The sequence below is a fragment of the Littorina saxatilis genome, linkage group LG5 (assembly GCF_037325665.1).
Source record: "Littorina saxatilis isolate snail1 linkage group LG5, US_GU_Lsax_2.0, whole genome shotgun sequence".
Taxonomy (NCBI): domain Eukaryota; kingdom Metazoa; phylum Mollusca; class Gastropoda; order Littorinimorpha; family Littorinidae; genus Littorina; species Littorina saxatilis.
This window is the reverse complement of record NC_090249.1, coordinates 46,570,483-46,584,506: the sequence shown is the minus strand read 5'-3', so window position 1 is coordinate 46,584,506 and position 14,024 is coordinate 46,570,483. Positions and strand designations below refer to the sequence as shown.

The 14,024-nt window shown below is 40.4% G+C and overlaps 1 protein-coding gene across 1 annotated transcript; it reads right to left on the bottom strand.

Moving 5' to 3' along the window:
- Positions 1–370: 370 nt before the first annotated feature.
- On the bottom strand, positions 371–13,949 carry LOC138967276 (tRNA selenocysteine 1-associated protein 1-like). Its single transcript, XM_070339809.1, has 10 exons — positions 13,766–13,949; positions 11,923–12,020; positions 9,644–9,740; positions 9,071–9,123; positions 6,405–6,508; positions 4,484–4,631; positions 3,602–3,785; positions 2,453–2,498; positions 1,590–1,648; positions 371–1,188 (listed from the first exon to the last, which is right to left on the bottom strand). The coding sequence occupies exons 1-10, from the start codon at positions 13,853–13,855 to the stop codon at positions 1,117–1,119; spliced, it is 951 nt and encodes a 316-aa protein (XP_070195910.1). The 5' UTR covers positions 13,856–13,949; the 3' UTR covers positions 371–1,116.
- Positions 13,950–14,024: the final 75 nt, after the last annotated feature.

The window sequence follows — 14,024 nt, the reverse complement described above, 5'->3', positions numbered from 1 at the left end:
AAAGAATGTTGACTGTAAGTCGGCTAAGACTTTGATTTGCATTTAGAATACTCTTTTGTATTCCTCAATGGTCACACACACATACCTCTCTCACACAAACCCGTGTTCCTGACGCACACAAGTCAAAGTGTGCAAGAAGGCAACCTATAAGCAAAACAGGAAAATTTGTGTCGGATTGTTTTTTCACACACAAAAATAAAAATGTGTTATTTTCGTTCATTCAAATCTATTTTTTTTCTTCAGGTGAAAGTTTCATTACACACACACACACACACACACACACACACACACACACACACACACACACACACACACACATAAACAAAATGACAGTAAGCAGGAAAACAAAAAGCACAGTTAAGAGTCAATCTTGCTTCTTGAACACAAGTATTTATTTCACTCGCTGTCATTACAATTCTTCACGCACATGCATTCACACTGTAATGATCGAGGCAACAAAATCAATGCAAAATCTAAAGCATTGCAACTAAAACAATGGCATGTGTATAAATGTTTACACACATTTTAAATCAAGCAACGATTTCCATTTTTAGAAGTAAACCTAAACAGTTTTTGGGTGACAATGAAGGGGGAAAAGGTGAGGGATGGATGGGTGGGAAGGTACAATGATGAGCATGAACTGTGAAACAAAAACCAGGCATTTCAAAATGAAGCTATTTGCCAGTTTTGTTCTATATTGCACATATTTATAACTTACTGGTCTTTATTTTTACGTAGATTCCATTGTAAATGTCTAAGAGAGAGAGAGAGAGAGAGAGAGAGAGAGAGAGAGAGAGAGAGAGAGAGAGAGAGAGAGAGAGAGAGAGAGAGAGAGAGAGAGAGAGAGAGAGAGAGAAGAGAGAGAGAGAGAGAGAGAGAGAGAGAGAGAGAGAGAGAGAGAGAGAGAGAGAGAGAGAGAGAGAGAGAGAGAGAGAGAGAGAGACTGAATAAAAAGTAAGGAGGAATGTGAGAACAATTCTAGTTGCTGTTGGTGTTACTGTCACAAACCAATGGTGTATCGCTTTTTTGGTTGTTCTTTTTAATTTTTTATTTATTGAAATTACTTTCCATACAAATCATCATCCCCTCTCACCACAGACAAATTCGTGCAAGTGTTCATGCTGGTATTTCTGCCTGGATGCCGTCAATTGCAAACCATCTTGAACGATCCAGCGCCTCAAAGAATGACTGAAAAAGAAGAAAAGAGTTCATGTTAGTAAATTCTATAATGCCCCTTGCACAGATTAAACTAGCAATTTTGAAAACAGGTGTCACAAACAAATCTTGCCACTCCAAATAGATAAATATATTAATTTTACTTCTGAAACATCTACCTGATTTTTTATTCAAGTTCTTTTTTTAAACGTGATTCTTGGATTGGCAAATGTTGTTTCTACTGTGACACCAATACCAAGATAGATATCAAAATAACATATTTAAAAGTGCTGCCTGGAAAGCACATTCAGACAAACACACATGCACCCATGCAATGCATAAATCACTTATGGTTGGTAGATAAAACCTCACTAATCTTTTTTTCTTCTTTTTTTCCCTTTACACAGTAGGGCAATGTGGTTTCTCTTTCTTACCTCACTGGATTCCATGAATTCTCTGTTTTCCTTGGTGACATTGACCTCCAAGCACGGATCTGTAAAAAGATAATCACAAGAAAATTCTGACGTTACGTACGTTTCCACTCTCCAATAAAAGGTACCCACCACACAGTTCCATTCTGTTTAAGAAAAAACATATTTTTGCCATCTTTGATTGTCTATTTCTATTTTCATCTCCAAGCACAAGGTTAAGGCAATAAGGCGGTTCTTACACCCACACACACACTACAACCACACACACACACACACACACACACACACACACACATAAAAGGTACCAACCACACAGCTCCATTCAGTTTTAAAAAACCTATTTTCACCATCTTTGATCATCTATATATCTCTTTCATCTCAAAGCACAAAGTTAAGGCAATAAGGTGGTTCTTGCACACAAACACACACACACAGACACACACAGACACACACACACACACACACACACACACACACACACACACACACACACACACACACACACAATTTAACAAAGTAAAGCTAACCAACATGTACATTTTTCCATGAACACGAAAGCACTACAAGAGAAACAACAAGAATAAACCTAGCTGAAGAGATGGTGATCATTCAGAGGAACGAATCTAGGTGCAGAAATCGAACAAAGCTACCCCATATCAAGAATGGATTGAGAAATTCTTCCCGCCCTTGTAGCAAATAGGAACCTTGAACCCTATAATTCCTCCCCTCGAATGCACAACTAAAAATTAACAAAGGGCAAGTAATTTTAGTTGAGTTTAAGCTATTGCATCCAATAGCTGATTAAAAAAAAAAAAGCCCATTAATGTTTTAAGAAAGAAAGGGAGGAATGACAGAATGTTCATCACCTTCAAGAACTTCAAGGTCATCAGTTGTTGATGCTGGAGTGTCCGCCTGAAACAAAAATGTTTTAACTTTTAACACCTTATGCATTCTTATGATGTACTGAAAGAAAGAAACAAACAAACAAAGAAAAGGGAGACAGAAAAAAGAAGGAAGAAAGAAAGATAACAGAAAAAAACACCCAAAGAACCCATAACAACAGGAACAAGACAAAGTTCAACTAATACATCTATTGTTCCAACAAATTGATCCTTTAATCAGCTCATAAAAAAAGCATGTCAGACATCCACAATGACACACAAAAATGTGTTTTAATGTCATGTCTTGCACATATCCTTCCCCTGCTCTCTACCTAGTACTCTCCCTTTAAGAGCATTTGGCTATGCAACTGAAGGCACCATTAAGATATATGCTCTGAGGTATGTCAGATTTAAACTTGAAAGTAAATAGGGATCGTGTTGATGCTAGATTTGGCAGTTTTAAAACCTGCTGACACACGTTGTTATCAGAGGGACACATACAGCTTACATAAAAGTAATGGGCATCTTTTTCTCCCATGCTAAATCTGGGTGAAAAAATAGATACCCTTGGCTTTCCCGACATATCAATATACACTGCTGCTATTCTGTGATAATTGCATCTCTGGCAATTAAAATAACTCTTCACAGACAGGCGCAGAGGCCTAGTGGCTAGGACGCCAGCCTCCCATGCAGAAGGTCGCGCCTGGCGGGTTAAGTTTGGAGATTTTTCTAATTTCCCAGGTCAACTTATGTGCAGACCTGCTAGAGCCTTATCCCTCTTTGTGTGTACACGCAAGCAAAAGACCAAATGCGCACGGCAAGATCCTGTAATCCATGTCAGAGTTCGGTGGGTTAAAGAAACACGAAAATACCCAGCATGCTTCCCCTGAAAGCCGCGTATGGCAAGCCTGAATGGCGGGGTAAAAACAGTCATACACATAAAAGATCATGGGAATTTCAGCCCATAAACAAAGATGAAGAACTCTTTCACCGAAGTTTGAGCAGACATAAAAAAAAAGTCAGAACCCAAAAATATTACTCCCTGATGCAATTTTCTCCCTGTCTTTGCATATGCTTGAAGCGTTGTTTTTTGTGTGTTTCTTTTTATGCTAGAAAATCCATGACAGTACCCACCAAATATTTATGTGCCGGTGGCTGGTGGCTGTGGCTATAGTGGTAGTAGCCACCCCAGCCGTAGTAGCCGCTGTGTTGTGGGTATGGCGGTGCAGCGTAGCTTCCACTGTAGCCACTGCTGCTTGGGTGATTAGAACTGGGGCTTTCGTAAGACTGGGAGTGAAGTGAGGATGATCCGTAACCTCTGAAAAGGAGTTAAGTGTGTCGACAATATGAGGAAGCAGTGACACAGTTCAACATATTTCTGCTCAATATAGTGGATCAACTCCCTTTTAAAGACCTCCAAACATCTGTTCTTAAAAGGGAGGGAGTCTTAAAATGGGGGTGAATGTACATGTACAGAGGTTATGAAGAGAAAGTCTGAGAAAACATTAAGGTCTTAAAAAGGAGGGAGTCTTAAAATAGGGGTACATTTACAGAGGTTATAAACAGAAAGTCTGAGAAAACAAGGTCTTAAAAGGGGGATTCCACAGTAGCGTAAACACACACACACACATACACACACCCACTCTTTTAACAGAGTATAACTTTCTGTAGTAATGGACCAACGTGTCGAGTTACACAGAAAGACACAAGCACTACAAGAATAAACTTGGCAAGAGAGATGGTGATCCTGTAGTCAGAGCATCTAATTTGGGAAAATGTATTGAGTGGAATGCACATGTAAAAGAGATGGGAAGATCTTTAGGTGTCATGACCCAGGCCTCGGTGCACGAGAAAGTTACCAACCGGGTGGGAGTCAGTCGCGGTGTTGGATTGGTTGAAATTGAGATTTGTATTGATTTCAACGAATCAGACCCCGCGGTTTTCTCTCACTTGTTTGGGTTTCGCCCACTTTCGCTTCGTGCGCCTCAGCGCAGAATGCAACTGCCAATATCTTACCGATTTGGAGCAGCAAGGCTCACTTTGATTGGTCGATGCCCGATACCCGTCATATGATGCATTTCAACCAGAGCCCTCTGCTGGTCTGTTTCTTCAGAGAAGCGGACAAAACCAAACCCCTTGCCTTTGCCGCAGCTGTCAAGAACCACTGCAACAACACAACATGAAGTCAATAACCATAGAATAACTGTACATAGTTAGTTAGTTAGTGTGTGTGTGTCACTCACTATGACTCAGTGTGTGTGTGTGTGTGTGTGTGTGTGTGTGTGTGTGTGTTGTGTGTGTGTCACTGTGTGAGTGTGTGTGTGTGTGTGTGTGTGTGTGTGTGTGTGTGTGTGTGTGTGTGTGTGTGTGTGTGTGTGTGTGTGTGTGTGTGTGTGTGTGTGTGTGTGTGCAGTTTGCTGTTGTACATCACTCCAGTGAAAAAGGGCGATTAATAAGTTATCATTATTATTATTATTATTAGAAAAGGGACATTGACATAGGGACATAGGTCGTGGCTGCTGGTACTTTTCCTTCTCTTTTCAATACATGTACAACGGTCATTTCTTCTTCAGCCATCACAAACTAAGTTTTACTTTCAAACAGCAGGAGCATACCCTTTCAGAGATGAAAATTGTGGAAACAGAACAAAAAGTGTAAAGCGTAAACCATTTCCTATCACCACAAGAGTGAAACTGTTTGGAATAATGAAACCACACATACCTCATCTGTGTGAAAATTAGTACTGCTATGTTCAATTCTTCCACGTAAAGCGCTGCATGCATGGTGACTGTAGCCTACAATGATGCCTTCACCCTTGCTCCTTTGTATTTCAGATTCAATTTCCTATATCAATGTCATCGTGGAATTTTGGCGTAACTCGATTGATGGCGATTTTGATGTTTTTCAGCTTAAGACTCAGTTAATCATTCTCCACGAAAAATATTCTCTTAAATACGATCGACAACGCAGGATTTAACATTCATTTATCTTTCTATCCATACCAGGAATGAATATAAACACTATTTCATAATAAAAAAAAATTAACAAATTCCTTCTGAAAAGCTATGTTAAACGAGTTACGCCATTATTCCACGACAACGTTGATATTTTCTTCTTCTTCTTCTTTAATGGGCTGATTCAAACTCCTACGTTCATTCATGTTTTTGCACAAGTGGGTTTTTATGTGTATGACCAACTTTACCCTGCCATACACCGCTTTCGGGGTAAACATGCTGGGTATTTTTGTGTTTCTATAACCTACTGCATTCTGACATGGATTACAGGATCTTTGTCGTGCGTACTTGCTCTTGCGTGTACACACAAAGGGGGATAAGGCACTAGCGTGTAGGTCTGCACATAAGTTGACCTGGGAGACGTTGATATGTTTTGTCTGTTAGACATACATACATGTAATCTCAACACTGGAAAAAACATTTTTTTGAATGGGGACTTGATGCCTAAGAACCATGCAGGTTAGTTCCACTACTCATGCATACGCATGCATTTCCCTAAATAGTTAGTCATTGTAGGTGCATCTGAATTACAACAAAAGTCTCCTAGATTTCTCATGGTCATATTCACTAGAAATGGTTTGTGAAAGGCTGTCATGAGCAGACGAGCTTTAAGATCGAGGCTTTGACGTCAATGCGTCATGCACGTCACCCCCTGTCTGAGATCTTTCTCTTGAGCGCGTGGTGTGTGTGTGTGCATTTTGTGTGCACATGTGTTAGTGTGAGAGTGTGTGTGTGAGAGAGAGAGGGAGAACTTAGTGTGTGTGTGTGTGTGTTGCGTGCGTGTATACGTATACATGTGTAAGAGAGAGAGAGAGAGAGAGAGAGAGAGAGAGAAAGAGAGAGAGTGTGCGTGTGTGTGTGTGTGTGTGTGTGTGTTTAAGGGTGTGAGTGTGTCCTCTAAAATATCATTGTAAACAACGCACCTTTGGCTCCTCTCACAGAAGAGTAGTTTTTTGCAAAAGCACAGTAAAGTTTGTAGTCATCTACATCTGCAGTCAAGTCGCCGATATGAAGAGAAAACTCTGGCCTGGAACACAGAGAAACTAAACGTTCAGGACAAGGACAGAAGCTCAAGAGAATCAAAAACACCTCCAGTTAATTAAGTTAAGTTAATTCAGTCTTTTTCTCTTGTTTTGACAAATATTTTAGGGTATCTCAGTAATTCACCATGTTCGGAAATAACTCCGTCGGGTTTGTATGGGTTGTGGCAGAGTGACCTATTCTTGCAAAACCTCTGCCAAATATTGGAGGGGCCATGCAATCACATGCGTATAAGGGTGTGTTTGAAACACGTGGATGGGAGCATGTGTTTCCGACACTCCCCTCGCTAGTGATTGGCCTCTCCAAGGTATTGCAAGAAAGCGTCACTCTCCCACAACACATACAAACCCGACGGAGTTGTAAACCATCCCAAGTGCTGTCAGGTTTTTCAATGCTGGCCCTACACATGTGAATGAAATGTATTGCAATTCAACAGCATTGCTGCTAAGCCTAGAGAATGGAATGGTGCTGTTTTGTGTATTAAGTTTAGAAATGTTTCTTGTAATTTCAATATTTTCCTTTACTCCAAGAATCCTTCACTAACTTATTATCTGAAGTACCTCAAACGCTGTCTGTTGAAAACATTATCCCAAGTTCATGCTGGAATATATTCCTGTCAAAACTTCTCATAACATAATCATCATGAAAACATGATCTGACACAGAAAAAATACATTGTCTACTTATGAGACGATTAAGGAAAAAACAACAACCAAACAATTCCAGCATAATCAACAAGAAACTATCAGTACAAACAGAGAAACAAAATGTCAGAGAAACCCCCGCGGGTTAGGGGGAGTCCCCTACCTAGCGCCTAAAATAACGTGTATATATATTTTCTGCGCTTTGTGTCAGCACTGTGTGTGTGTGTGTAAATAGTACCGTTGACACGTTTTTATATAGAAGCCTACTGTGGTTCTTGTGCTTAGGCTGTGTATTGGACTGTCATTGTATGCCTGCATTATTAGTTGTCAGTAATTATTACATGTGCTGATTGTTCTCTTTGCCTGCGCGCGTATAGTATGTTGGTTATGTTTGGTCATAGTATGTTTGTTTATGTTTGGTCGTTATCTTGCCTGTGCGTGTATTGTATGTTTGGTCGCTTTCTTTGCCTGTGCATGTATAGTTTGTTGGTTATGTTTGGTCGGTTTCTTTGCCTGTGCGTGTATAGTATGCTTGGTCGATGTATGTATTGTAAAGCGCTAAGAGTAGACATTTTTCTAGAATAGCGCTATAAAAGTTTGCATTATTATTATTATTATTATATTGGTTGGGACAATAAAAAATGTACCCGATGCTCCCCAGCATGTCGTAAGAGGCGACTAACGGATTCTGTTTCTCCTTTTACCCTTGTTAAGTGTTTCTTGTATAGAATATAGTCAATTTTTGTAAAGATTTTAGTCAAGCAGTATGTAAGAAATGTTAAGTCCTTTGTACTAGAAACTTGCATTCTCCCAGTAAGGTAATACATTGTACTACGTTGCAAGCCCCTGGAGCAAATTTTTGATTAGTGCTTTTGTGAACAAGAAACAATTCTTCTTCTTCTTCTGCATTCGTGGGCTGAAACTCCCACGTACACTCGTGTTTTTTGCACGAGTGGAATTTTACGTGTATGACCGTTTTTTACCCCGCCATTTAGGCAGCCATACGCCGTTTTCGGAGGAAAAGAAACAATTGACAAGTGGCTCTATCCCATCTCCCCCCTTCCCCCGTCGCGATATAACCTTCGTGGTTCAAAACGACGTTAAACACCAAATAAATAAATAAATAAATAAATAAATGTCAGAGAAGAAAACATAATGTTATACAACAAGAAGAGCAAACGCTCGATCGAGTCACTTTCGCAGTTCTGAATATTATATGAGGCATCAGATGGACAGGAAGAAATTGCTATTCACAACACAATGAGTCACGTTCACATAAAATTTGAGCCCGGTCACTTTTATAGTTTCCGAGAAAAGCCCAACGTTAAGTTGTGTGTTGCCGAACAGAAAAGGCTAGTTATCTCCCTTGTTTTTCTGATAACGTTCGTAAAAGGCTACAGATGTAAATACTTTGATGTAAAGAATAATCCTACAAAGTTTCAATCACATCCGATGAACTTTGTCAAAGATATAAAATGTCTAATTTTTCCTTTGACGCTGACCTGTGACCTTGAAAAAGGTCAAAGGTCAACGAAACCATCGTTAAAGTGTAGAGGTCATTGGAGGTCACGACTAAACAAAATATGAGCCCGATCGCTTTGATAGTTTCCGAGAAAAGTCCAACGTTAAGGTGGTGTCTACGGACGGCCGGCCGGCCGGACGGCCGGCCGGACAGACTAACACTGACCGATTACATAGAGTCACTTTTTCTCAAGTGACTCAAAAATAGCCGTTGATTTAAAATAATCCATTTTGCTTTCATTGCATTTAATAATGATGTACAGTGTCGTGAGTTCTGAATTAATAACCTGACAGTTTCTTCTGAAGGAGCACCCAAAATTCAATTACAGTCTTACCTCTGCACAGTTTAGAATAGATTTTTTCAAAAACAATATCAATACTTACATGAGCTGATATTCTTTGTTATAACTAGCAGGGTTGAGTTTGAAGAGCTTGGTCTGTTGATTAAAAAACCACAAATAAAAAAAATGCGCAAAATAAAGGCAGTTGCATGCGCAAAATAAAGGCAGTTGCATGCGCAAAAAAAAAAATTGTTGTGCATTCCACTAACCTACATTTTCAACAAATTTGACTTTTGGCTGCAAAATTCACTAAAAGTGGAAGAAACAACAACAAAATCATGATTTCTTCACTACAGAAATGCTGAATCATGAGATTTTATGTACACCAACTGACAATCACTGTTGCCTGCAAAAAACATACAATTTCTTTTTTTTTCTTTCTCCTCTCACATCATTTGAGGCTGCTTTTTCTTAGTCACAAACAGCAACAATACTGCCCATTTTAAGATTTAAACTTTTATTACAACCACGTGCAGTACACAGGAATGTTGCTTGGCTTGAGTACATTCATTGATAGCAGAGTGACACAACTTTGTATAATCAGGAGAAAGTGCAACTTATTATATATTACAGGTTACGTTTAACATTTGACGGTTATTGTTAATGTCATACATACAGGATTTGTTTTTGGGATAGGTTTGCCATTGAGTTTGTGGAGCGCAAGCTTTGCCTGGTCGACATGTTGAAACTCAATAAAGCAATATGGCTGTTGTCTGAAAAAAAAAATGAAAAGGATGACAATATTGGCTCATTACTACAATCATCTATAACACAATCCACAAAATTATCATTAATCTGCAGCCTACATAATGGAACAAGAAAAAGCAAATGCTTAAGGCCTACAAAAAAAATAGGTGTGGTTACGGTAACCCGACCTACCCTATTTTTAGGGGCCGACCCTATAACTTTCTATTACATTTGTCAAAAAGAAAACCCACAAAAACAAGAAAACGAGTGCAGAAAATGCAATGAAAGCGAAAGCGCCCGAGTCACACACTTATTTCCCTGTCAAGTAGGTTTAATTTGTACACATTAGAAAAAAAAGTTTTAAAAAAAAAGTTATTGCCTACCTTCCTTCCCTATTTTTTTGGCTATGTTACCGTAACCACACCTTTTTTTGTGTGCCTAATATGACTCCCCTTTTTCATGTCCCATTACAGTGAAACCCCAACACCCCCCCCGCCCTTCCCCCCACAGAAGACTCCCTCTCTTTTAAGACCCCCACCCCAACCTAATAGAAGGCTCCCTAAAAAAGTTGACTGATGACAGAAATTAACCCTTCAACTACACAGATCGATTGAGTTGGTTTTTTTAGATCTCACTCTCAAGCAACAATCAAACCAATAAATGACACTGAAAAGGAAATATATGTAAAAAATCTTTAAAAAAGCAAAAGAAGAACAAAGAGATAACTTAACTTTCTGATGTCCGGCTAATTAAGTAAATTGCACTAACCATGCACTAACATGAAAAATAAACAAGAAGAGCAAACGCTCGATCGAGTCACTTTCGCAGTTCTGAATATTATATGAGGCATCAGATGGACAGGAAGAAATTGCTATTCACAACACAATGAGTCACGTTCACATAAAATTTGAGCCCGGTCACTTTTATAGTTTCCGAGAAAAGCCCAACGTTAAGTTGTGTGTTGCCAAACAGAAAAGGCTAGTTATCTCCCTTGTTTTTCTGATAACGTTCGTAAAAGGCTACAGATGTAAATACTTTGATGTAAAGAATAATCCTACAAAGTTTCAATCACATCCGATGAACTTTGTCAAAGATATAAAATGTCTAATTTTTCCTTTGACGCTGACCTGTGACCTTGAAAAAGGTCAAAGGTCAACGAAACCATCGTTAAAGTGTAGAGGTCATTGGAGGTCACGACTAAACAAAATATGAGCCCGATCGCTTTGATAGTTTCCGAGAAAAGTCCAACGTTAAGGTGGTGTCTACGGACGGCCGGCCGGACGGCCGGACAGACTAACACTGACCGATTACATAGAGTCACTTTTTCTCAAGTGACTCAAAAACGCTGGCGCTGGACCCGAGTACTCTTCAGACTGGCTCGCTCCCCCAGTATGAAAGTGTTTGTCTTGTGCACGTTTAAGATCAAGTGATTGCTCTGTGTGAATTACAGGCATTCCCTTTGCTATATAACTACATTGCGGCATGCGAGCCGAGGATGTGCGTGGTGACTGGCCTTTCTCTTTTATTTGATCACAGTGAAAAATATACTGCCGACCCTCTTCATAACTGGTGAACTGGTGGCCCACGAAGTTCTTTTACTGTCCTGGCTCGCGGATTCTTGCATTTATCACGCCCCAGGTAGTTTTACCAAATTCTTTAATGTAAAGTGAAGGTAAAAGACTGAAACATATGTAAACAAAGGAAACCATAAGAAAAAATACAAATTAATATGAAAAGAATCAAAACACAAAATCGCGACCTCTAAACCACCGCAGTCGCGACCGAGCAACCAACGCTTGGTAGAAAATGGGGTACACAAAAAATCAAATTATTCAAGCACACAACGCGCAATGTGATACGCATGCTTTTTACGACGCAATATTTCTCGTCACTTGTGTGACGCGTTCGGCTGTTCTATCAGCTCAATGGCTGGCTGTCGCTCCGTCTGAATTCGTCCAACCGCCAAGTCGTTTTTGTGATTTATTTCGCAAAAGGTCCCAGGTAACATTATGAAGTTTTAATACGATCAATCGGACCTATTATCAAGTTAGTGTATCAACTTTTGAACGAACTGCGCCCAGTAGCTTCCCAGCAATAAGCTGTTAAGTGGAGAAAGACACACACACACACACACACACACACACACACGATTAAAGTCTGCTGAGCCCAAGTACTAGCGTACTCGGGAATAAATATGAATGCACTCACCCAGACTTCTTGGGCTTGATGATTTTAACATCGTGTATCTTTTCTCCATAATGCTGAAAGGCCTGCTTGATAAACTGTTCATTCATGTCATCGTCAAGCTGAAAATGAAGACAAGATAATAATAAATAAATAATATTCACAATCCCCTCATGGAATTAATGACATTATTTCAACAACTCCACGACACACACAAACAGTCAAGTCACACACACACACTGACACTTTTATTTAACGAGAATTGATAAGCCGTATTATGCACAGCACTCACTGACTCAGTTTAAATCATTGGGACAATGCAATGCCACTAAACGTTGGCCAAGTGGTAAGGCGTCCGCCCCGTGATCGGGAGGTCGTGGGTTCGAACCCCGGCCGGGTCATACCTAAGACTTTAAAATTGGCAATCTAGTGGATACTCCGCCTGGCGTCTGGCGGCATTATGGGGTTAGTGCTAGGACTGGTTGGTCCGGTGTCAGAATAATGTGACTGGGTGAGACATGAAGCCTGTGCTGCGACTTCTGTCTTGTGTGTGGCGCACGTTATATGTCAAAGCAGCACCGCCCTGATATGGCCCTTCGTGGTCGGCTGGGCGTTAAGCAAACAAACAAACAAACCAAAAAAACAATGACAAAAGGTTGGGGGGGGGGGGGGGGTAATACAAATAAGCAAATAAGATTCTAGGACTTGTGAGAAGGTCGTACGAGTACCTTGACCAAGAATCAATGAGAATGTTGTTCATAGCTCTGGTGAGGCCTCATCTGTAATTTGCAAACTGTGCCTGGAGTCCACGCTTGGAAAAGGACAAAAAGCTTATTGAGGGTGTGCTACGTAGAGCAACAAAGTGTGTACCGGGTTTGAAGGACCTAGAGTATGAGGAGCGTCTCAAAGTCATGAAGATACCTAGTATGTGTTACAGAAGAGTGAGAGGTGATATGATAGAAGTGTACAAGTTCATGCACGGTGTGTATAACTGCAAGAATCCTCTCGAACTCAATCAGCAGTCTGGTACAAGAGGACACTGTTACAAGTTAAAAGAAAAACGCATGTAAAACCAGCTTGAGACAGCCCTCCTTCACAAACAGTGTTGTAGACACTTGGAATGCCCTGGACAATTCAACTGTGGAGGCGCCGCCATTAAACAGTTTCAAGAACAGAATTGACAGTGTGTTCAAGGACTACATGTACTGTGCTAAGGTTAGCCACCCAGTGTTTGCCACGAAAGCCATGCATGCCACTACCAGCCAAATATATACGTCACCGGAAGAAAAGTCTAGACAATAAGGCACGATCAAAAGATCGTTACACTAGGCCATCTTAAAGTTAGGATAGTCAATAGTACTGGCGGGGATATAGCTCAGTTGGTAGCGCGCTGGATTTGTATTCAGTTGGCCGCTGTCAGCGCGAGTTCGATCCCAGGTTCGGCGGAAATTTATTTCACAGAGTCAACTTTGTGTGCAGACTCTCTTCGGTGTCCGAACCACCCCCCGTGTATACTACATTGGGTGTGCACGTTAAAGATCCCACGATTGACAAAAGGGTCTTTCCTGGCAAAATTGCTTAGGCACAGTTAATAATTGTCTACCTTACCCGTGTGACTTGGAATAAGGCCGTGAAAGGTAAATATGCGCCGACATGGCTGCAATCTACTGGCCGTATAAAATTTCATCTCACACGGCATCACTGCAGAGCGCCTAGAACTGTACCCACGGAATATGCGCGATATAAGCTTCATTGATTGATTGATTGATTGATTGATTGAAAAGATCAGATAGGCCTCGCGGCCTTAGACAAATCAAATGTATAGATCTTATCTTATCTTCTAATACATTGAAACCTGATTGCTTACATTCGTTCCCATCCAAATGCAAGGGCTCAGGTACATATCGTACGTGTTGGTTGTGCCTGGGTTGTCTGTAAAACTCGATGACGATGCCATTGTAGATTTTTTTTTACTAAAACAGCAGCTGTCTCAGGGCAGTCAGACAGAAAGCTACACTTTTCCCGAGGCAAGAGTGGCCGTTCCTTTGCGTCTAAATACCGGAACACAAATAGTTTTCTTCGATTAGAAAAAAAAAAGAGGTTTTTAGCACCCCTCTTTGTCTCAT